This window comes from Notamacropus eugenii, chromosome 3 (assembly GCF_028372415.1).
Source record: "Notamacropus eugenii isolate mMacEug1 chromosome 3, mMacEug1.pri_v2, whole genome shotgun sequence".
Taxonomy (NCBI): Eukaryota; Metazoa; Chordata; class Mammalia; order Diprotodontia; family Macropodidae; genus Notamacropus; species Notamacropus eugenii.
Genome location: NC_092874.1, coordinates 15507972 through 15525688, shown reverse-complemented (window position 1 = coordinate 15525688; position 17717 = coordinate 15507972). Strand labels below are relative to the sequence as shown.

Sequence of the window (17717 nt, the reverse complement as noted above, 5' to 3'; positions counted from 1 at the left end):
AAATTTGAACATTTTATATCATAGAACAAAAATTTAATCTTAAAGATGACTTTTTGTTAGCCTTTCCTATATTACAACTTTTGTTTCAGTCAACAATGACAATCACTTCAGCAATTCTTCTACATACAGGCCAAATCCTGTTATAAATACCAGAGTGATAAAAAAAAAAAAAGTACAGATCAAATTATTCCCAAGCTCTACACAAGAGATCATTTTTTGCATGTGCTCTCTCACCTCAAATTATTTCATATTAATTTAATGCTTACTAGCTGTATAACCTACCCAAGTCATTTAATCTGTGCCTTGGTTTCCTGCTCTGTAAAATAAAAGGGTTGGGTTGGATGTCCTCCAAAGTTCCTTCCAGCTCTGATTTTATGATCATAGAACCCCACTACCTATTATATACACCCCCCCACCTGCATCAAAACATAAGGTCCTTGAGGTCAGACCCCTGCGTTCCTTTATCTTTCATTCTTTATTTCATTGATTTGGTCCTTATACATGCAGCACTTTGGACAGTTCCTGGAATGTCATTTCATTTAAATGAACCGACCTTTTATTGAAATGGATACTTCTTGGACCAACTCAGATCACAAGCCTTAATTTAATATTCATAGAGAATTGTCCAGGGCCCAGAGAGAATAAGAAACTTGTCTATGGTCCCAAAACTACTAAGTGCCAGAGGTGGGCTTTCAGCCCATGTCTTACTGACTCTAAGTCCAGGACCTTATCTCTCTTTCATTCCAAGTTGCTTCTTCCCTTTGCATATAATTAACAATAAACACACTTGTGTGGAATTAAATTGAATTATTGGAGCAAGACTGATAAAACAAAAGTATGAGATAGCATAAGAATTTGGATGCTCTTTGGAAGTTGTTATCATGAGACTTGATTCTGGCAGGATTGTTTAGAAGTTTGAAATTAGCTTGATTCTGATTCCAGTTTGCCCCTCTTGAGTTCTTCCTAAGTATTTCTAAAATTCTCCACATCCTTTAGTTTTCTACGACTTTGATAAAGCATTAGGCGAAAATTGGTAAGCAGAGAGATTATTTCTGCTGCTATAGTTCTGATTAAAGGACTTGGATGGTCATTCTGCATCAGTTATTTTATGAAGCACTCCCTTTTTTAAAAAAAATAAAATTGTATGAAGAATTTTATATAATTCCAACCAAATTACATTTTGTTTTCATCTGACAATTTTCTCTCCCCATAGAATTTCACAGCTGCGGGTGCCAATATCAGATGGAGCTAAGATGATTTTCCTGTAACCTGTCACCATTCTATTTTAGCTGGCCCTCTTATTACATCTCATAAGTCAAGGGAAATAATGATCAAAACCTAGGTGAGAAGTCTGGCTTTAAATTCACATCAAAAACCATTTATTGAACTGCCTAGTTTCAAGATGTAGAAGTAAATATCAGGATAAGGATTCTCTCCAATGAATTCAGGGGCAGTTCGTATCTTGGGGTAAGGGGAGCTCCTCTCCCACAGTAGGATGCTAAAGGCTGAACCCCAACAAAGAACTGTACCTACTCCCCTTTTCTATCACCCCACTTAAATTGTCCTGCAAGGGTTCATGGGAGCTGCCCTAGGCAAGACTACCTTGATGAAAGGGTTCAGCTTTAGGAAAATCATCCAGTTTTACCTTACAATTTATTGAAGAAGAAACTGAAACCCAGAGAAGTGAAGTGAATTGTCCACAGTCACACAGCTAAGATTCAATTGTAGGTCTTCAGGTTCAAAAATCCACTGCCCCACACAGCCCTGGGGTAAATCAAAAAGTGGCTGTCATCTATCTCTTTTCCTTTTCCCTATTCTTTACTTCCCCAAAAGAAATCTTAAGTTTACTGTCAGTAACTTTCAGATACTTTGTTGAAGTGGTTAATTAAAAAAGAAAATATTAGGGAAATTAAGACTTAGAAGTCTAAAGGATAAAGGACAATTCCTTCAGAAGAAATTAAACATCATTTGAATGGCTTGTTTTCCACTGTATGAATATGAAATTATTAGATCTGAAAGTTATATGAAAACAATAGGAACACCATTGGTGGCTTATAAATGATCTCTGCCCCTCTTCCGTAAGATTCCAGCAGTGTCATCTAGTGACCACTTTGAGTAAGACGCCTTTATATTTTGGATTCCATATATGTAAACTGTCATTGTACCACTACTTTCCCCCTGTTGTACTCAATGGCCTCAGTGCTGAAACATAATCCAAGATTTCGTTGATCCTAGCTTCATAGAATTTTCATGTTCAGATGGACATTAGGGGCTAACTGATTCAATTCACCCCAACTTCCTTTCTGCAACACCTTGACCCAATGTTCATTCCTAGTCCATGAGAGAACCTCCACCAACAGTGACCACTCATGTGGCAGAGGGTCAAAAAGTGCTTCCTTATATGGATCCCAAACCTGCCTTCCTGAAACTTTTATCCATTGAGAACATCCACTCCCTCCTCCATATGAAGCCAATTATCATGTCTCCCCTGCTCTTGTCTTTTCCAGTTTAAATATTTCCATTACCTTTAACTGATGATATAATTTAAATTCTTCTTTACTCCTCTTGCTTTTTTCTTGGCATGCTCCCTCCAGTTATGTCAATATTCCTCTTAAAAATATGGAGACCAAAACCAAACACAACACCTCTGATACTGACCAGCGCAGAATACAATGGAACTGTGATCTCGTTTCATACAGACCCCATCTCTTAATCTTCATTAGCTGATGCTGTTTTCCAGTAGCCACACTATCCTGACAACTCATATATAGAGCTTGTGGTCTAAATGCCCCTAGATCTTTTTCACATAAATTGTTGTCAAGCCAAATCTCTTCCATCCAGTATCTGTGAGCTTCTCAACCATGATCTGATCACTTTTCCAGCCTCATAATACAACACTCCTCTTTGAAGGCTTCACAGTCTAGCCCAAATGGTTGTTTGCTCTTTTACACTATGCCCTGCCCCCTTCACACTGACCACCTGTTCCCATGCTGGGAGTGCATTTCCTTCCTCACCTCCACCTTTTATAAACCTCTTTTTTCTTTCAAAGCTGAGCTCAAAAGCTTTCTTCATGGGAACTTTCTTAATACTGGTACCTCCCTCACCCCATAATTACAATGGATTTATTTTGCAAATGCTTTCATGTGTACATGTTATCTCACCTGACAGAATATAAGCTCCCTGAGGGCAGAAACTGTGCCATTTTTGTCTTTCTATCTCGTGCCTAGCAGTGGCCAGTACATAGTAGGTGCTTAATAAATATTTCTTCATTGAGTTGACTGAATGCACACATATCCAAAATATATGGATACAGCCCAACTCTCTCCCCAAAACTGAAAACAAGGAAGTCAATAGAGGAGGAAATGGAAGAAACCAACATTCCCTCCAGTTGATTTGTTCTCCCCAGTTAATAGAATTGATTTTTAATTATGCTACTGTTTTCTCTTTTTCTTTTGCCTAAGACAAAATGTCCTTCAGTATTCTCCACATTAAAAAGCTTTCTATCACATCTGTACACATATATCTTGAAAAGCAATACAGAAAATAAATCTGTGACACATGTAACTAAATATAATGTATGTCTTTTATTCTCCCACGTGGTAAAGAAAACTAAGCAGACACATCCTTTTCTATAGACATGGAGAACAAATACATAAATGCCAAGGACAAACTGAAGATAACATGCAAAAAAAAAATCAATAGTGTCTGAAGGCCTTTGTTTAATGGTAGAAATAAGCAAATCTGGTGTGGAAATTGATGACACTTAGAGTCATTTAAAGCTGCACTGATCAATTCTTGCTAGATACTTTACATGCTGTAGAGTTACTGATAATAACTGAGGGAGATAGATTGGGCCCTGCATAGAGCTCCTGCCATGATTAAGTGAAATAATAAAGTCTATGTTCCCTCATTCCTTGACTCTACCCAGGAGACCATCACATGTCAGTGTAAATGTATTGCAATTCACTTAATCTATTAGAGATGAGGAGTTCTGGCTGAATTCTAATTTTGCACTGAAAATGCTTTCTATCACTTAATTGGGGATCTTTTAAAATGGAAGTCCAGTCTCCCCAAGTCTAGCCAGTTACCTGGTCTGTCACTGGCTCTGGGAGACAAGGATGGAAGGGGATTTAGCTGCAAAGCTGAATGATATGAGCCAAAAAAAAAAAAAAAAGACTAATTTCTCATTGCTCCTGACCTCCTGGAAGTTTTGGTTTTTTTACATCCTTAAGAAGACTATATTTCTCTTCATGCCAAGAAATTAAATTCTCTTTTAAAAGATAGTTACTAGAGAAAAGATGTTTAAAGTCAACAACAAAAGATATCTAAAGCTTAATGGCTGCGATGGTTGATGTACAGAAGAAAGCAACAAGGGAAAATATTCTGGTTTCTGGTAGACAGACAGTATTTGTCATTCTCTATCTGGACCCATTCCTTCAATACCTGAAAGACCTGTCATGTCATCATATGGATGCTTCCCCCATTGACGCAGATCTTGTATCTTCAATGTGAATTTATTACTCATTTTAAATCATAAAAAGTTTTATTATCAACATCTTCCCCTTCTTTAGATTTGACTCTTAGAACAAAGAATAGCTAAGCCCTGTGGTAAGGAATGAAAATGATGTTCTATTAAATGTTATCACTTAGTTTAAGAACCTTAAAGAAATGGCTGGAGAGGCTAAGATCCATAGCAATGGTTTAATTTCTCTGCATATCCCCACTACATGTGCAAATACACATAGATACACATACAGATACACACATACATATACAACATACACATGCACAAACACACACACACACACAGGAAGAGATGGGCTGCCTGCCCCCTCTGGGTAGCCTTTCAAGTTCCCAAGGCTACTGAGTTTCTTTCCCTCCTCAAATCATTACATAGACATGTTACCCATGTCTGTACATCAGTACAATAAACACTTCTTGGATTGGATTTTGGTTTAAAACAAAAAGATTTACATGATCAATCAAACTTTGAAGTAATAAAAATAAACTTAAACATAGGGAAATACAAGTGTTAAGGACCTTAGTTATGAAGATTTGTAAATTCCTAATAGTTCATCAACCACATGAGAGCAGCAAAAGTACCTTAATTATTTGGGCAAACCCCATATGTACAAAGTGCTTTTCACATACAGAGTAGATGCTTAATAAATGGCTTTTGAATGAAGCAGAATATCACTAGGGCATAAAACAAAAATAGAAACAAGCAGCACTGCTAATACAGATATGGGATCAGAGCTGGAAGGAATCGCATCTTGTACAGAAGAGAAGGTGAAGTGACTTCCCCTAGTCGCACATATAGAAAGAATTAAAAGTGGAATTTGAATGCAGGCCCTCTGCCTTGAAATCTATTGTTTTTTTCCATTCATTATACGATGAGGTTTTTGACGTTCTTATGAGAAACATTATTAATGACAAGACATAGAGCAACCACTTCTAAATCATTACAAAGTTGGGTGGATAGTTCAACTCTATGGTTCCCATTTTTTCCCTTGATGCATCCTGGTCAGACAATTTTCCTTGGAGACAAATGAAGAGATAGAGACATAAATAACTCAAATGATTGATGTGCTCTTATATACAGCTCATGATAGCTCCAAAATCTTACTGACCATTTATTTAGAACACTCCTGACTGGTCAGTTCAAAGGACTGCTTCATCAGTTCAGGGATCTGCTTGCTCTAGATTGGGGCATTTGTAAAAGGACCAGCTCCCTTTGTCTACCTGGTATAAAAAACTCACCTCAGAACTAACCTGAGGTTCTGAGCAAGACTGGTGACCTGAGAGTCCTGCAACAACTGCTTCATTTCTCAGAACCATACTCAACCTTTAGGGGCAGCCAGATGGTGCAGTGGATAGAGCACCAGTGCAGAAGTCAGGAGGACCTGAGTTCAAATCTCACCTCAGACACTTGACACTCACTAGTTGTGTGACCTTGGGCAAGTCAGTTAACCCCAGTTGCCTCATCCTGGGTCATCTCCAGTCATCCTGATGAATATCTGGTCATTGGATCCAGATGGCTCTGGAGGAGAAGTGAGGCTGGTGACCTGCACAGCCCTCCCTCACTCAAAACAAAGTCAGGTGCAAGTCATGTCATCATTCCTCTGATGGCATGGTCTTATTCAGCAACGAAGGATGAACATACACTCAACCTTTAGTTTCAACCCAGGTAACTGAGGCAATCAAGGTCACATGCATCCTTAATATCCTTCATATGTGATCAATTAACACCATCCTTAGTGTAAAGGAGATCTGGTTCATGCACAGAACCCACTAGCTAGCTCAGATGGTTTCTTTCATGCAGGATTCCTGTGAAATCACAGATATAGATATCACCTACCCCAACCTCAAATGGTAGCATATTGTGAACATGTGATGGAGAGACAAAGCCACATCCACACATATATTCACACAATCCCTGACCTCAAAGAAGCTTACACTATTCTTGGAGGGGAAGAAGTTATAATATGTGCCAAGATGGGTAAATATAGAGTATATACAAAGTACATAATTAGTATAAGCAATAAATCATAAAGATGTAAAATTACTGTAACTAAGAATAGCAGGAAGAAGTCATTTAAAGGGACTTTTTTTCTTCATCTCCAAACTGTGACAAAGACTGAATCTAAGAAGCCCCAGGAGATTTACACTCATGTCAGTCAATGGGAATGATGTGTAGAAAGTAATAGATTTGTCCCATAAAGTTGCCATGGTTATATTGGTTCTGACACTATGAAATTGTCTGAAAAGATGGTAATAAGTGTCTTTCTAAAACACTAATCGAATAACCAACTGAATTATTGATATTATGTGACCATCTGGCTGCCCATCTTGTCAACTGCCTGGACTACTCTGGTTGGCTGCACCCTTGGTCCCCTTGTTCTGGGTAGAGTAAACAAGTCAATAGCACCATTACTTCTTGAAAGAGGCTGGTCAATCAACTGCCCGATGCATCAAATTATCTACTGTGACTCCCCAGACCAAAACTCTCTCCCCCGGTTACTAATCTCTTTTGAAGGCAAGGTTTTTCTCCCTATATATTTTTCTCCTCAGTGCTTACCACAGTGACTAATACATAGTAAGCGTTTAATAAATGATTTGTTTTTGTATTAGTTCATTCACTTATTGATTTAATATGCCTCCTCTACTACCCACCAAGACCTTTCCCTTCCTTGATCCTTTCCCACTGTCCACTTCCCCAGAGATCCTAGACTCTCACCTTCAGTATTAGGTAGGAAGCCCTCTATTTAGGTCCTATCCCTCACACCTCACACTGTGGAACCCTGAGCATGTTATTCAATAGCTCAGTCCCACCCACCCCACCCCTCAAGCGACTCTCAAAGGCTGGAAATTGCCGAGCTGATGCAGATCTTGCTTGTTAGAGGAAGATTCCTCAGCCAGGAGTTCCCCAAAGCCATGAAATAATAGGTCCCCTCCATGACTGAAGGCAAATGTCTTTTTAAGGATTAAAATATAAGAGGCTTTGAGAAAATGACACAGCCTTGTGTAGTTAGGAGTCCAGCTCTGTCCATGGTACTTGAATCCCACTACTCCTTCTAAATAGCACCAAAGGAGGAGAGCCTCTGTTAGCCGTCAGTGCAAGGGTCTGGTAGTCAAATATTTTAGTTCACATAAACAATACAATTTTAAAGAACAAAAATACCATAAAATATGTTTATCATTTTGTGTTAGGGTGTTTGAGAAAGACTCTGTCTAGGAAGCCAACAAATTCTTTACCATCATAATAAGGGGAGCATTCCAGTGAAATGATTCCGCAAGTCTATCCAGGTTTCCTACTAAAGATCAACTGAATTGACACCCCACAGATAATTCCTAAACTGTATCTTCCACATGATGACACTGAAAATCCTGTATAAAGAAGCAATTTTCTCTTGAAATATCTTCTGTCATACTATCATATTCTAAATTCCAATTCATAGACATTGTTGTTTCAGTGTTGGGGAGGGGTGTAATGTTTGCATCTCAGCTTTTTTCATCTGCTTTCTTTCACTGTGCTCAGACTTTCCTTTGGTTCATTCATTCCTTGGGTGATTCTGAAACAATTTTTCCTGGAACATTTTAGGTAGGCTTTTTCAAAAAAATTTTATCAGTTTAGAGAGTTTAGCATGGTGCTTGGCATACAGAAAGTGTTCAATAAATGCTTTTTCATTCATTCATTTCATCCTGGCGAAGAATTTTCTTTACCAAGGTCAATCTTTAGAGAAGTGTCCATTACTGAAACCTGGTGTTTCTCGGCACAAAATAATGACTCCATGCATACACAGGCCTTGGGGAGGAGAAGCAGACTTGGATGATCTCCAGTTCATGGAGTAAAAAAGCAGCTGAATCTAAGAGAATAGCACTTGGGACTATGCTCAGCTTAGGGCCCCTAAATTTCATGTTAAATTATATCCTGAAGCTTATCAGTGAAGAGAATGGGAAATAGTAGGAAACAATGGAAATTCCATGGGAATACAGGGTGCTCCATAATTCTGATTTGGTCAATGATCAATTACAGGTATGGGAGGAAGAAAAGGGCTCTTTCCCTATCATGAAATTGGTTAGATGATTTAAATATATCTGCATATGTTTATTTATTTCTATATGTATATATAAACTTAAGATCTAAATCACAGACCCAAGAACTTAGTTCAAATGATCAGAAGCAATTATGTATAGACAGAACTTTTCAGTGTCAGAAAGCTAAGGTACACAAGTGCCTAGCCAGGATTTCCAGTGATGGAAGAGAAGAAAAATGTGGCCTCTTGGAACCAAAATAAGTTCTACACTAAATGAGTACTACATCTCTAAAATGAGTTGGATAGTTAACTTGGAAAAAGTTTGCCAAAGATCTTACACAGGTTTTTGCATTTCTTTTAAAAATAAATTACTCTGAATACATTTCTATTTGTTGTATCTACCAATAACAAGCCTGTTGCCAAGACCCTTCTTATGGTGTCTCTACAGTGATGGAACTTGGAAGAATTTACACTTTGCTAGCATCACTGTTGAGAACCCAGGGTTGTCTTCTTACCACCAGAAGGCATCAGCAACAGAGAATCAATGGGAAAGTTCAAAAAACAGAAGTAAAAGATGCCAGTCATGGGGAAAGAAGAAGGACTAACAGGAGCATAGGCAGACTACCAGGTGGTAGCCTCACAATATGTCATGAGAGATTAAGTAAGGCCTCAATCACACTAGGGGGACCTTTTGTGGCAAATTTATGGACAAAAGTCACCCAGGATGGGCAGACAAGAATGGAACAGTCTAAACCACTACAGAAAGTCTCAGAATTCGAGAGATCTTGGTACTGACTATTAATAACTAGTCACATAAGTTATCAAATAATATTTGGCAACTCAGTTTAATATTGGTATAATGGTAAATGATCTCTCTTGAGTTTTACCAAGAACACCAGACCACCATCTAGTGGCTACTCCAAGGATGGCGCATGATCCTTAGAAGTTCAAAGAGGAAAAAATGTGTTGATATAATCATGGATTTCAAGCTTGAAAGGATTGTAGAAGTCAGCCAGTACAATAACTTTTTAACTGATCTCTCTACATCATATTTCTCCCCTCTCTAATCCATCCTCCACTCAGCTTCCAAATTCATATTCCTAGAACACTCCCTACTCAACTACCTTCCGTAGCTCCCTAGTGCCTCTAGGATGAAGTAGAGAGTCCTCTATTTGGCACTGAAAAATTATAGAGACGATGAGGGTAATAGAGAGGACAATGTTCTGGAGAAGACAGAAAGGGAGGAGATCCAGCATGTAAACAAACAGGGGTTTATCTTTGCAAGAAGGGCCTCATGAAAGAGAGAAGTGGTGGAAATCACAGGGGAATGTCGGAATGATGTGCAATTAGGACTTGAGGAGCTCTTGGTGAACAGCCTCAATTTGTCAAATCCAATTTGTCCTTGGCTCAGAAGGGAGAAGAGGAAGTGGCACGGGAGACTAGAGGGACAAAGAGCTTTGGAACAGGCTCCATAGTGGGTAGGATGGTGAATCGATTAAGGAGCAAAGTCTCGCTGCAGACATGTAGCATCCTTAAGAGCTGGAGCGCACTAAGATTTACCTGTCCCATAGGCTTTTCAATGGCATCTCCATCATGACTACCCATGCAGTTCCCATTCTGCACCTGTTAGGGCAGATTCTGGCAAACTTCACCAAAACAGACCACTTTCATCAATGCTGTCAAACTGTCCAGGAGATTTATTTCATGAAAGAGCCACACAATTGTTCTGCAGCTCCCGGGTTTTTTAATTAATTGTTATTCACCAGCCTCCTAATGCCACTTCACGTTGAAATACCAAAGCTATCCATCAGGAAACAAACACCTCAGCCAGATGCATTTGCTCAGGAAAACCTTTGGTTCTCTGCAGTTAGCCTAGTGTTGGGTGAGGATGGCCGGGGCCATCGTTAGCACAATTTTCTCCTGGGGCAAGCTGGGAGTCCTATGCTATGGTGGCTGTGCCTTCAGGATGGCACAGGAAAGGGCCAGTAGCTGGAAAGCCTGTGTGCCCACGGCGGCTGCCCCATCTGATATGACTGGAGATTAGCTGGTCCAGTTTTCTTCTAACTCCTCATTAAATTATGCCTCCTTCTCAGTCTATGCTCACCTGACCTACTGCTTCCTGCATTAGAAAACAGCTTTCATCATGACCCCTGACCCTGTAGACCAACCATTCTGATTTGATGCTTTCTTCCTTTCTCTTCCCAGCTTTTTTCTTTTCTTTATAGACTTTGAACTTGGTCATATGAACATATATGTTGTTTCCCTCAACTTAATGTCAGATATTTGATGGTAGGGTACATTTCCTTTTCGTCTTTGTAGTCTCAGCACCTGGCAGTGTTTGGCCAAGAGAAGGGCATGAAGTTCTGCATTTGACACATGGGGAAAGTGAAGCCAAGAGAGATGGTGACTTACCTAAGATCATACAAGTACTAAGTGGCATAATTTGAACTCAGGCCTTTGAACTTTAAATCCAGTCCTATTAACGAGGGTTCCTTCTAAACAGAAAACTGCCCATACTTCAGGGCTTTTGTTTTTCATAGATATCCAATTCAACCCAACACATACTCATATTAAGTGCTTACTGGGTACAGAGAACTATCATAGGACTGGAGGAGATAGTCTGAATAAAGTACAATCTATGCTCTCATCAAGTTTACAGTCTGATAATAGAGGGATAAGTCTTACGTAGGTAATTACTGTACATAGTAATGCATGATAAATGTGAATTAGAGAAATGTCCAAGTAGGTTTTACTCAAGGTCCTAATGGGCAGAAAAGACTTCATGGAAGAGGGAGTATTTGAGTTTAGCTTCAGAAGATAGATAGGAACCCAGGTGTTGGGGGACAGCTCTGGACCAGGGTCCCCCGTGAGGACCGTGAGACGCCTGAGGGTCCGAACCTGCTTACGTGGCAGGCTAGCTGGTCTAGCAAGCCACGAGGTACTGGGATGGCCCTGGTAACAGGCTGGCTCCACCCACGGGGAGGCACTTGGGAGGAGCTCGCCCGCCCATGGGAGGTACGGGGGAGGAGACAGGGGATAATAAAAGGGGATGACCATGAGAGCTGGAGGGAGAGAGAGAAACGGAATAAAGCTTGCTGGCTGCAACTCCTTTCGGGTGCTCTGCCTGTTTATTCCCCTTCCCCAACAGGGAGAGGGAATTCCCTCCCCCGAACCAGGAGGAGGGCCGGAGACGTCCGAGGACCGGGGATAGGTAAGTAGAAGGCGAAGGCCCGGGAGTCGCCCCGGGCACCCAGGGAGGCCTTCCCCGTGGGCAGAGAAGAGGTATGCAACAGGGGGGGCGAATGTAGGGAAGAACCTCCAGCAGAGTCCACGAGGTCTGGCACCAAGGGCCACAGTCACCTTTACCAAACTGTCCGCTCTGATTGAGAGGGATGTCATCAGTGCACCTGCCAGTACCCACTCCCTGCAGTCTCCCTCACTCTTGCTCATATTCAGCCAGTCTACAAGGTGTTGTTCTCCTGGACCATTGCCCCTGCCTTTCTTTGATAAGTATCATCTATGGTTCAGGCCAAGGGTTTGCGGAGACGACATTGATACAAAAGCATCTCAGGTAGTAATGAAGAGTTTGCCGAGTCCACAACAAGCTGAATTTCGAATGAGAAGCATTTTCCGGCCAGCTCTCATGGTTTCTATAACCCTGTTTTGAATTGTTCATCCCTTAGAACAATGCTAAAAATGACAGAGTCAACAGTGTGAGTTTAACATCTAGGGTGCTAAAAGTTATTCCAGAGAGATCACCCCAAAGAAAACCCTCTTTTCAGAAATGAGATTACCCCTTCTTTCTTCTTCTTTGTTATTTATGAGAGGCAGCTCTCTTGTCTGGGGAGAAGAGAAAAGGATATTCTGGGAAATTAAAGGAGTGAAAGAAAGGAGAGAACACAAAACTAAAATCACTTTTTACAGGTACAAATATTTTATTTTTTCCCTGAAAAAAACCAACTAGGTCCAACCAAACACATTCTACGTTTCACCCTGCTGTGGCCCATGCTGTTTCTTTACTTACATAGCTGCTAGTCTAGGGCAGCTGCAGAAGAACTCAGACAGCTACCTCGGAATACAAAAAGCACCTGAAATTTTCCATCTTTGTTTTAGTAAAATATTTTCATAATTGGTACAACATGACAGCATGTTTCAGGGACGAATATTCCCAAATGCAACCTTGCGAAATTGAATTCAATACAGCTGAACACACAGACACTGTGCTGCACATAGCTGAGGAATCAAGAACAAGGTAAAATGATGAACCAGAGAGGGCATCATGATGACTTTGCTTGACTCAACATACAAGGTCCTGAGTGAGAATTCACTCAGACTCTCCTAGACGATCCCCAAAGGGGTTGTCACTAACATGGCGTCCTTGCCTCCATTTGCTGAGATTCCTCCAGAGGAGGGCAGTGAGGCTTATGACAGTGAATCTTGCCTCCTCTCCTTAGAACTGTCCTGTCAAAACTCACTCCTCATACCTGGGGGCATTACTGTCTGAACCTCATCGAAAGCTGCTGAGGCTCCCGGAGCTTCAGGGAAATGAGAATTACCTCCTCCTTAGAGGTACTTTACTAGCAAAGCCACTAAACCCCTCCGACCCTCAGTTTCCTCATCTGTACTTTACCTTCTCTGATTCTATGAAAAAAACTGAAAACTATTCTTGGAAAAAACTTCTGCTTTATATAATAAATGTATTCTTGAAAAATTCTAAGTTCAATTTGTATAATTATCTTCTAAGACAATGAAGTCCACCACAAATAGAAATGGGGCCACTAAACTATATATAAGGATCACCTGAAGGGCACAGATTAACCTAGAAAACCATATAGTAACATTATTTGTATTCTACTATACTTTTAATTATTTTGTTAAATACTCCCCCAATGACATTTTAATCTAGTTTGGGCAGTGTATTTGATACCTCTGCTCTAAACAACCTGAAAGCCTACTACTTAAAAGAAGCATTTTGTAATGTAAATAACCCCCCACCCCCCAATGTAGCTACTACTCAGAAATCCAGATTGTCACATTAAGTTTCCTGAAAGTAGAGTCCATGAGCAAGAACCAACATTTCCCTGCCTTTCCATTTTACCAGAATCCCTCCCCAACATCTCTCCTTGTGAGAAATATCCAGCTACAGCCCCCCCCCCCATCCTGATCTCCTACTTCGGTTCCCTGACTAAATTCATTTTTCTCCCTTTAATTCAGTACAAGAAAAAAATAACCCAGAATAAAGAGATGAAGCACCATGCCGCTGGCACAAACCGTGCAGGGGTTCGACATGGAAAGAGAAATAATGGAAATGTTCACATATCTGGAAACCATAACTCTTCATTTAAATTAACTTATTTTTAATTAACTGCTATAAAATATTTATTTTTTTCTTAGAATGTGGATAAGAAATGAAATCTCTAAGCAGGAGATGATGTTCACTTTGCTGTTGCTAATTTAATTGTTTCAGCGTTTGGAACACAAACATTCTGGAGTGTAGTTGTTACCTGTTTTCAAGGTTATGCTTTTGCAAATGAGATGTTTAAATATACAGCAATCTCTCAAGATATTCTGGCAAATAGTGCAAATAAAGACATTCTTTGGGTCATAATTTTAAAACATTCTCAACATCGTATCCTATTCTCTCTCAACAACTAGGTAACAAAATATAATACTGCAAATATACACATTTCCCAACAGTATTAGTTTAACAATTATGAGTTATGTCCGTTGAAAAGATGAAAAAAACCATTCAACTACAATATTTTCCACTTGTCCAAAAGACATATATTTCTACTTAAATAAATATAGAAATTAGCTCCTGTGTCTCTTGAATAGCTCGAGCTGTGACCTACACCCAGGAGCTCTGTACTCCACCCACCTGCTTATGAGACCAACTTTAGTGCCAAGATAAACACCTTGCAAAGGCGGCAACACGTCAACTATCTCTCTCAATTATATACAGAAATGAAGGTTCCATGGATCCCACGCACTCATTGGAAAACCTCACGTAGACCCCTATAGCCAGCGACGGCTTCTGCCCGAGCCAGAGAGATTCCACAGCGTTCCTGGGAAGGGTGGCTCGTGTGGTGGCCCGAGGGACTCTCAGGCTGCTATCTGATGTGGCCCGATGCATTGATTCTCTTACTGGGCGTCCCAGGCAGGAGGTTCCCGCTGGTACCATTGGTGCTGTTGGCGGCCGAGTCACTCACCCCGATGTAGTCCACTCTGCTCTCCAGTTTCACCAAGCGCTGTAAAATGTCGTCCAAGAGGACTGCAATAGTTCTTTTCAAATCAGCTGGGAAAGGAAAAGATGGACCACATGAGAAAAAGAAAAAAGTGTGACTATAGTGAAAATATACTCAATAGGAAAGTATATGTAGAATCTATACAGAATTGTATGCAGTCGTGGGGAGGGAGGGGGGTAGGGGGAGTAGGTGGGGAGGGATAAAATCGCAATTGTATGGCAGTGATTGTTAAACATTACAAAAGAAAAAAAAAAAGAAAAAGAAAAAAGTGACTGTTATCACATTAATTCCCCTGTGGGTCTGAGAGGGAAACAGAAGGAATCTGTGCAGTCTTTACGGCCAACCTTAACGCAAGGACATGCATATTCTCCACAGACATTTCTGAAACAGCAGTGTGCAGAACATGCCCCGTGTCTCAGAAAGTGCCCCCCGGGGGGAGGTGTGTGACCTGGGGCAAGTCATCCAACCTACATAAGACCCATGTTCCTCATCTGTAAAATGTAGGGGTTTGACTAGATGGTTTCTGAGGAGACTTTCAGCTCTAGATTTATGATCTTATATTACTAAAATCATCCTTTTCCTAGTGTTTAACTACATTGAAACTAATTTAATTTTATATTTGGTTGTTAAGGCACAAAGTCCCTTTTAATTATCTGTCTTTTTGAACAGGCAAACGTCATGAGAACTCAAGGCAGGCTGTGGACACGGAAAATGTGTGATCAATGCATGCAAGTATGAATAAGATTCAAGCTCATTTGGATTAGAGGCAGGAAATGAGGCTCTTTCAGCTGATTTAGGGGAGGTCAGGATCTGGGGAGCAGTTCTAGATTCCAGCAAGGATTTTCTGGGGTAACAGGAAACAGCTAGAAGAAGGAATTGTTAGGAGGTGGAGGCCCTACCCAGTCATGACAGAGCCAAGGGAAAGGGACAGTCCTCTTTGCAGGACTCTGCTGGATCCACATCAGATGGTGGGGCCATCTGGTCAGTCCTGACTTGCAGGTCTGTCCTCCAAGGGTTCTATGTCCCCAGGGTTAGTGCCCTGGACCACACTGCTCAGGAATATTATTGTTATTATCATGCTTATCATTATCTTCCTCTCCAAGGCTTGGTGGGTCAGCTTCCCCCTCTCTCTCCTAAGGAAGGCAGGCTCTGGGCTGTGACCAGAATCTTCACTGAAAAAACCAGCTAACCAGAGTTATGGAACAGCCTTGGCACCTGCACAAGTTAAGTCTACCCGTGCCAGAGGAAGGCACAAGGGCACCTTTTCAAAAAGACATTTCCAAGCTAGGGAAGAATCCTCTACATTTTGTCAGAGGATGAACTTTCCCCTTATACTTGGCATAACTTTCCTCTTCAGAGGAAGGGGAAAAGGTCAGAATCAGGACCTGAGAGAAAGCAGTGACAACTTTGTCCCTTCCCTCCACCCCTATCAGTCTTTCCCTTATGGGAACCGAAAAAAGGAAAAGACCAACAGACACCTGGCTCCAGAAGATCCCAAAGGATCCCCATCAAAAAGAAAACTCAAGAACGATTCTGGCCCAAAGCCAAGATTCAACCTGAGTTAGGAAAGAATATTCTAATTGGGGTCTGGACATAAGAGTGAGGTAAAAAGATTCTATTAAAGGAAAATTTAACAATTAGGAAGAAAAAAAACCCTATTTTTATTTTGGAATGTTTGATTTAGTGCTCCAAAGTGCAATTAGCTTGGAATTAATTGTTTTAATTAAGCTGTTTTTATATAAACAGTGAGGAAGTTGGTCTGTGTATAACAGACTTGAGCAGAGAGTCACCTCCTCTGTCTTCAGGACAAATGCTTTTACTACCAAAGACTGTGTGTCCCCTGCATCTATCACGACATGAGCTAAAAGCACACTGGGGAGGAATAAGCTGAAGGAACAACCCATATCACTCCTATAGCCTGAGCCCTAAAGCCCAAAAAGGGAATCACCTCCATTCCAACAGAGAACAAGCCAGGTCATCCCTAGCCTACAGGAAGGAAAACTGTCACAAAGTGGAACTGGTTTGGAAGTCCGGCCCATGGATCTAAGACTCTAGATCAGCTGGGGAATCTGGTTTGGTTCAAGATCCTGGGGCCTGCATCCAGCCTGTCTATAAGACACCCATGGCTGTGTGCAGAGCCCTTGGCTAGGCACTGAAAAGATGAAGAACAAGGGAGAAAATGAAGATGTATGAGAAAGAAAGGCCCTGCGGCCAGTAGCAAAGTCCTAGCTGAAGGACACAGGCAGAGGAATTAGTTGATTGATCGTGACTGGGTGTCTCTCTTCTCCTGTAATGAGGGCAAGAACAGACCATGAGCATGAGAGCTCCTGAGGCACTTGCACCGAGTGAGTCAACTCAGTCTTCTCTATGGTCTTCTGCTCTGTTTGGGGGTAGTCAGAAAATTGAGAAAGCGGGGCAAGTTCTCAACAGACACTATATAGAGGGAGATAAGGAATCAACAAAGCAGCAAAGGGAATGACTGAAGTGATTTTGCACCTAGATTTGTAATAGGCAAAGTCAAGAGAACATGCTAGATTAGTGACTTGAGTCCATCAAGAGCGAGTATGGAGGTAAGTGAAGCAACCCTAAGACCAGGAGAATGGGGATGATGAGGGGCACCTGAGGAAGGGGGAAGACCAGCTTCACTGTTTGTGAGGGAGGGAGATACATTACTGGAGATTGTTACTGCGGAGCAGAACTCCAGAGTCCAGAATGTGGAAGGCAGTATAATTCTACAAGATGACAGGGTCTAAATAGGATCATGTTGGTTTGGGGATGAAATGGGGCACAAATACAGTTTGTGGGGGTGGAAGACACCCAAGAGTTCAGTGATCAGATGTTGTCAATATGATTACTGAAGTCCACAGATTATGAGAAGACCAGAAGACGAAGGACTAAAGTCACTGAAAATGAGAAAGACCCAGAGGATGGTAAA

At 41.0% G+C, this 17717-nt stretch overlaps 1 protein-coding gene across 3 annotated transcripts in view; it reads right to left on the bottom strand.

Moving 5' to 3' along the window:
* Window positions 1-13877: 13877 nt before the first annotated feature.
* Window positions 13878-17717, bottom strand: part of CCDC126 (coiled-coil domain containing 126) — a 53634-nt gene continuing 49794 nt past the window's right edge. For 2 of the 3 annotated variants that reach the window (XM_072650936.1, XM_072650934.1), the window contains exon 3: window positions 13967-14832. In XM_072650936.1, the coding sequence (XP_072507037.1) occupies window positions 14648-14832 (185 nt within the window). In that variant the 3' untranslated portion in view covers window positions 13967-14647. Of the gene's footprint in view, window positions 14833-17717 lie in introns of all 3 variants that reach the window. The other variant, XM_072650935.1, reaches the window with a different exon arrangement.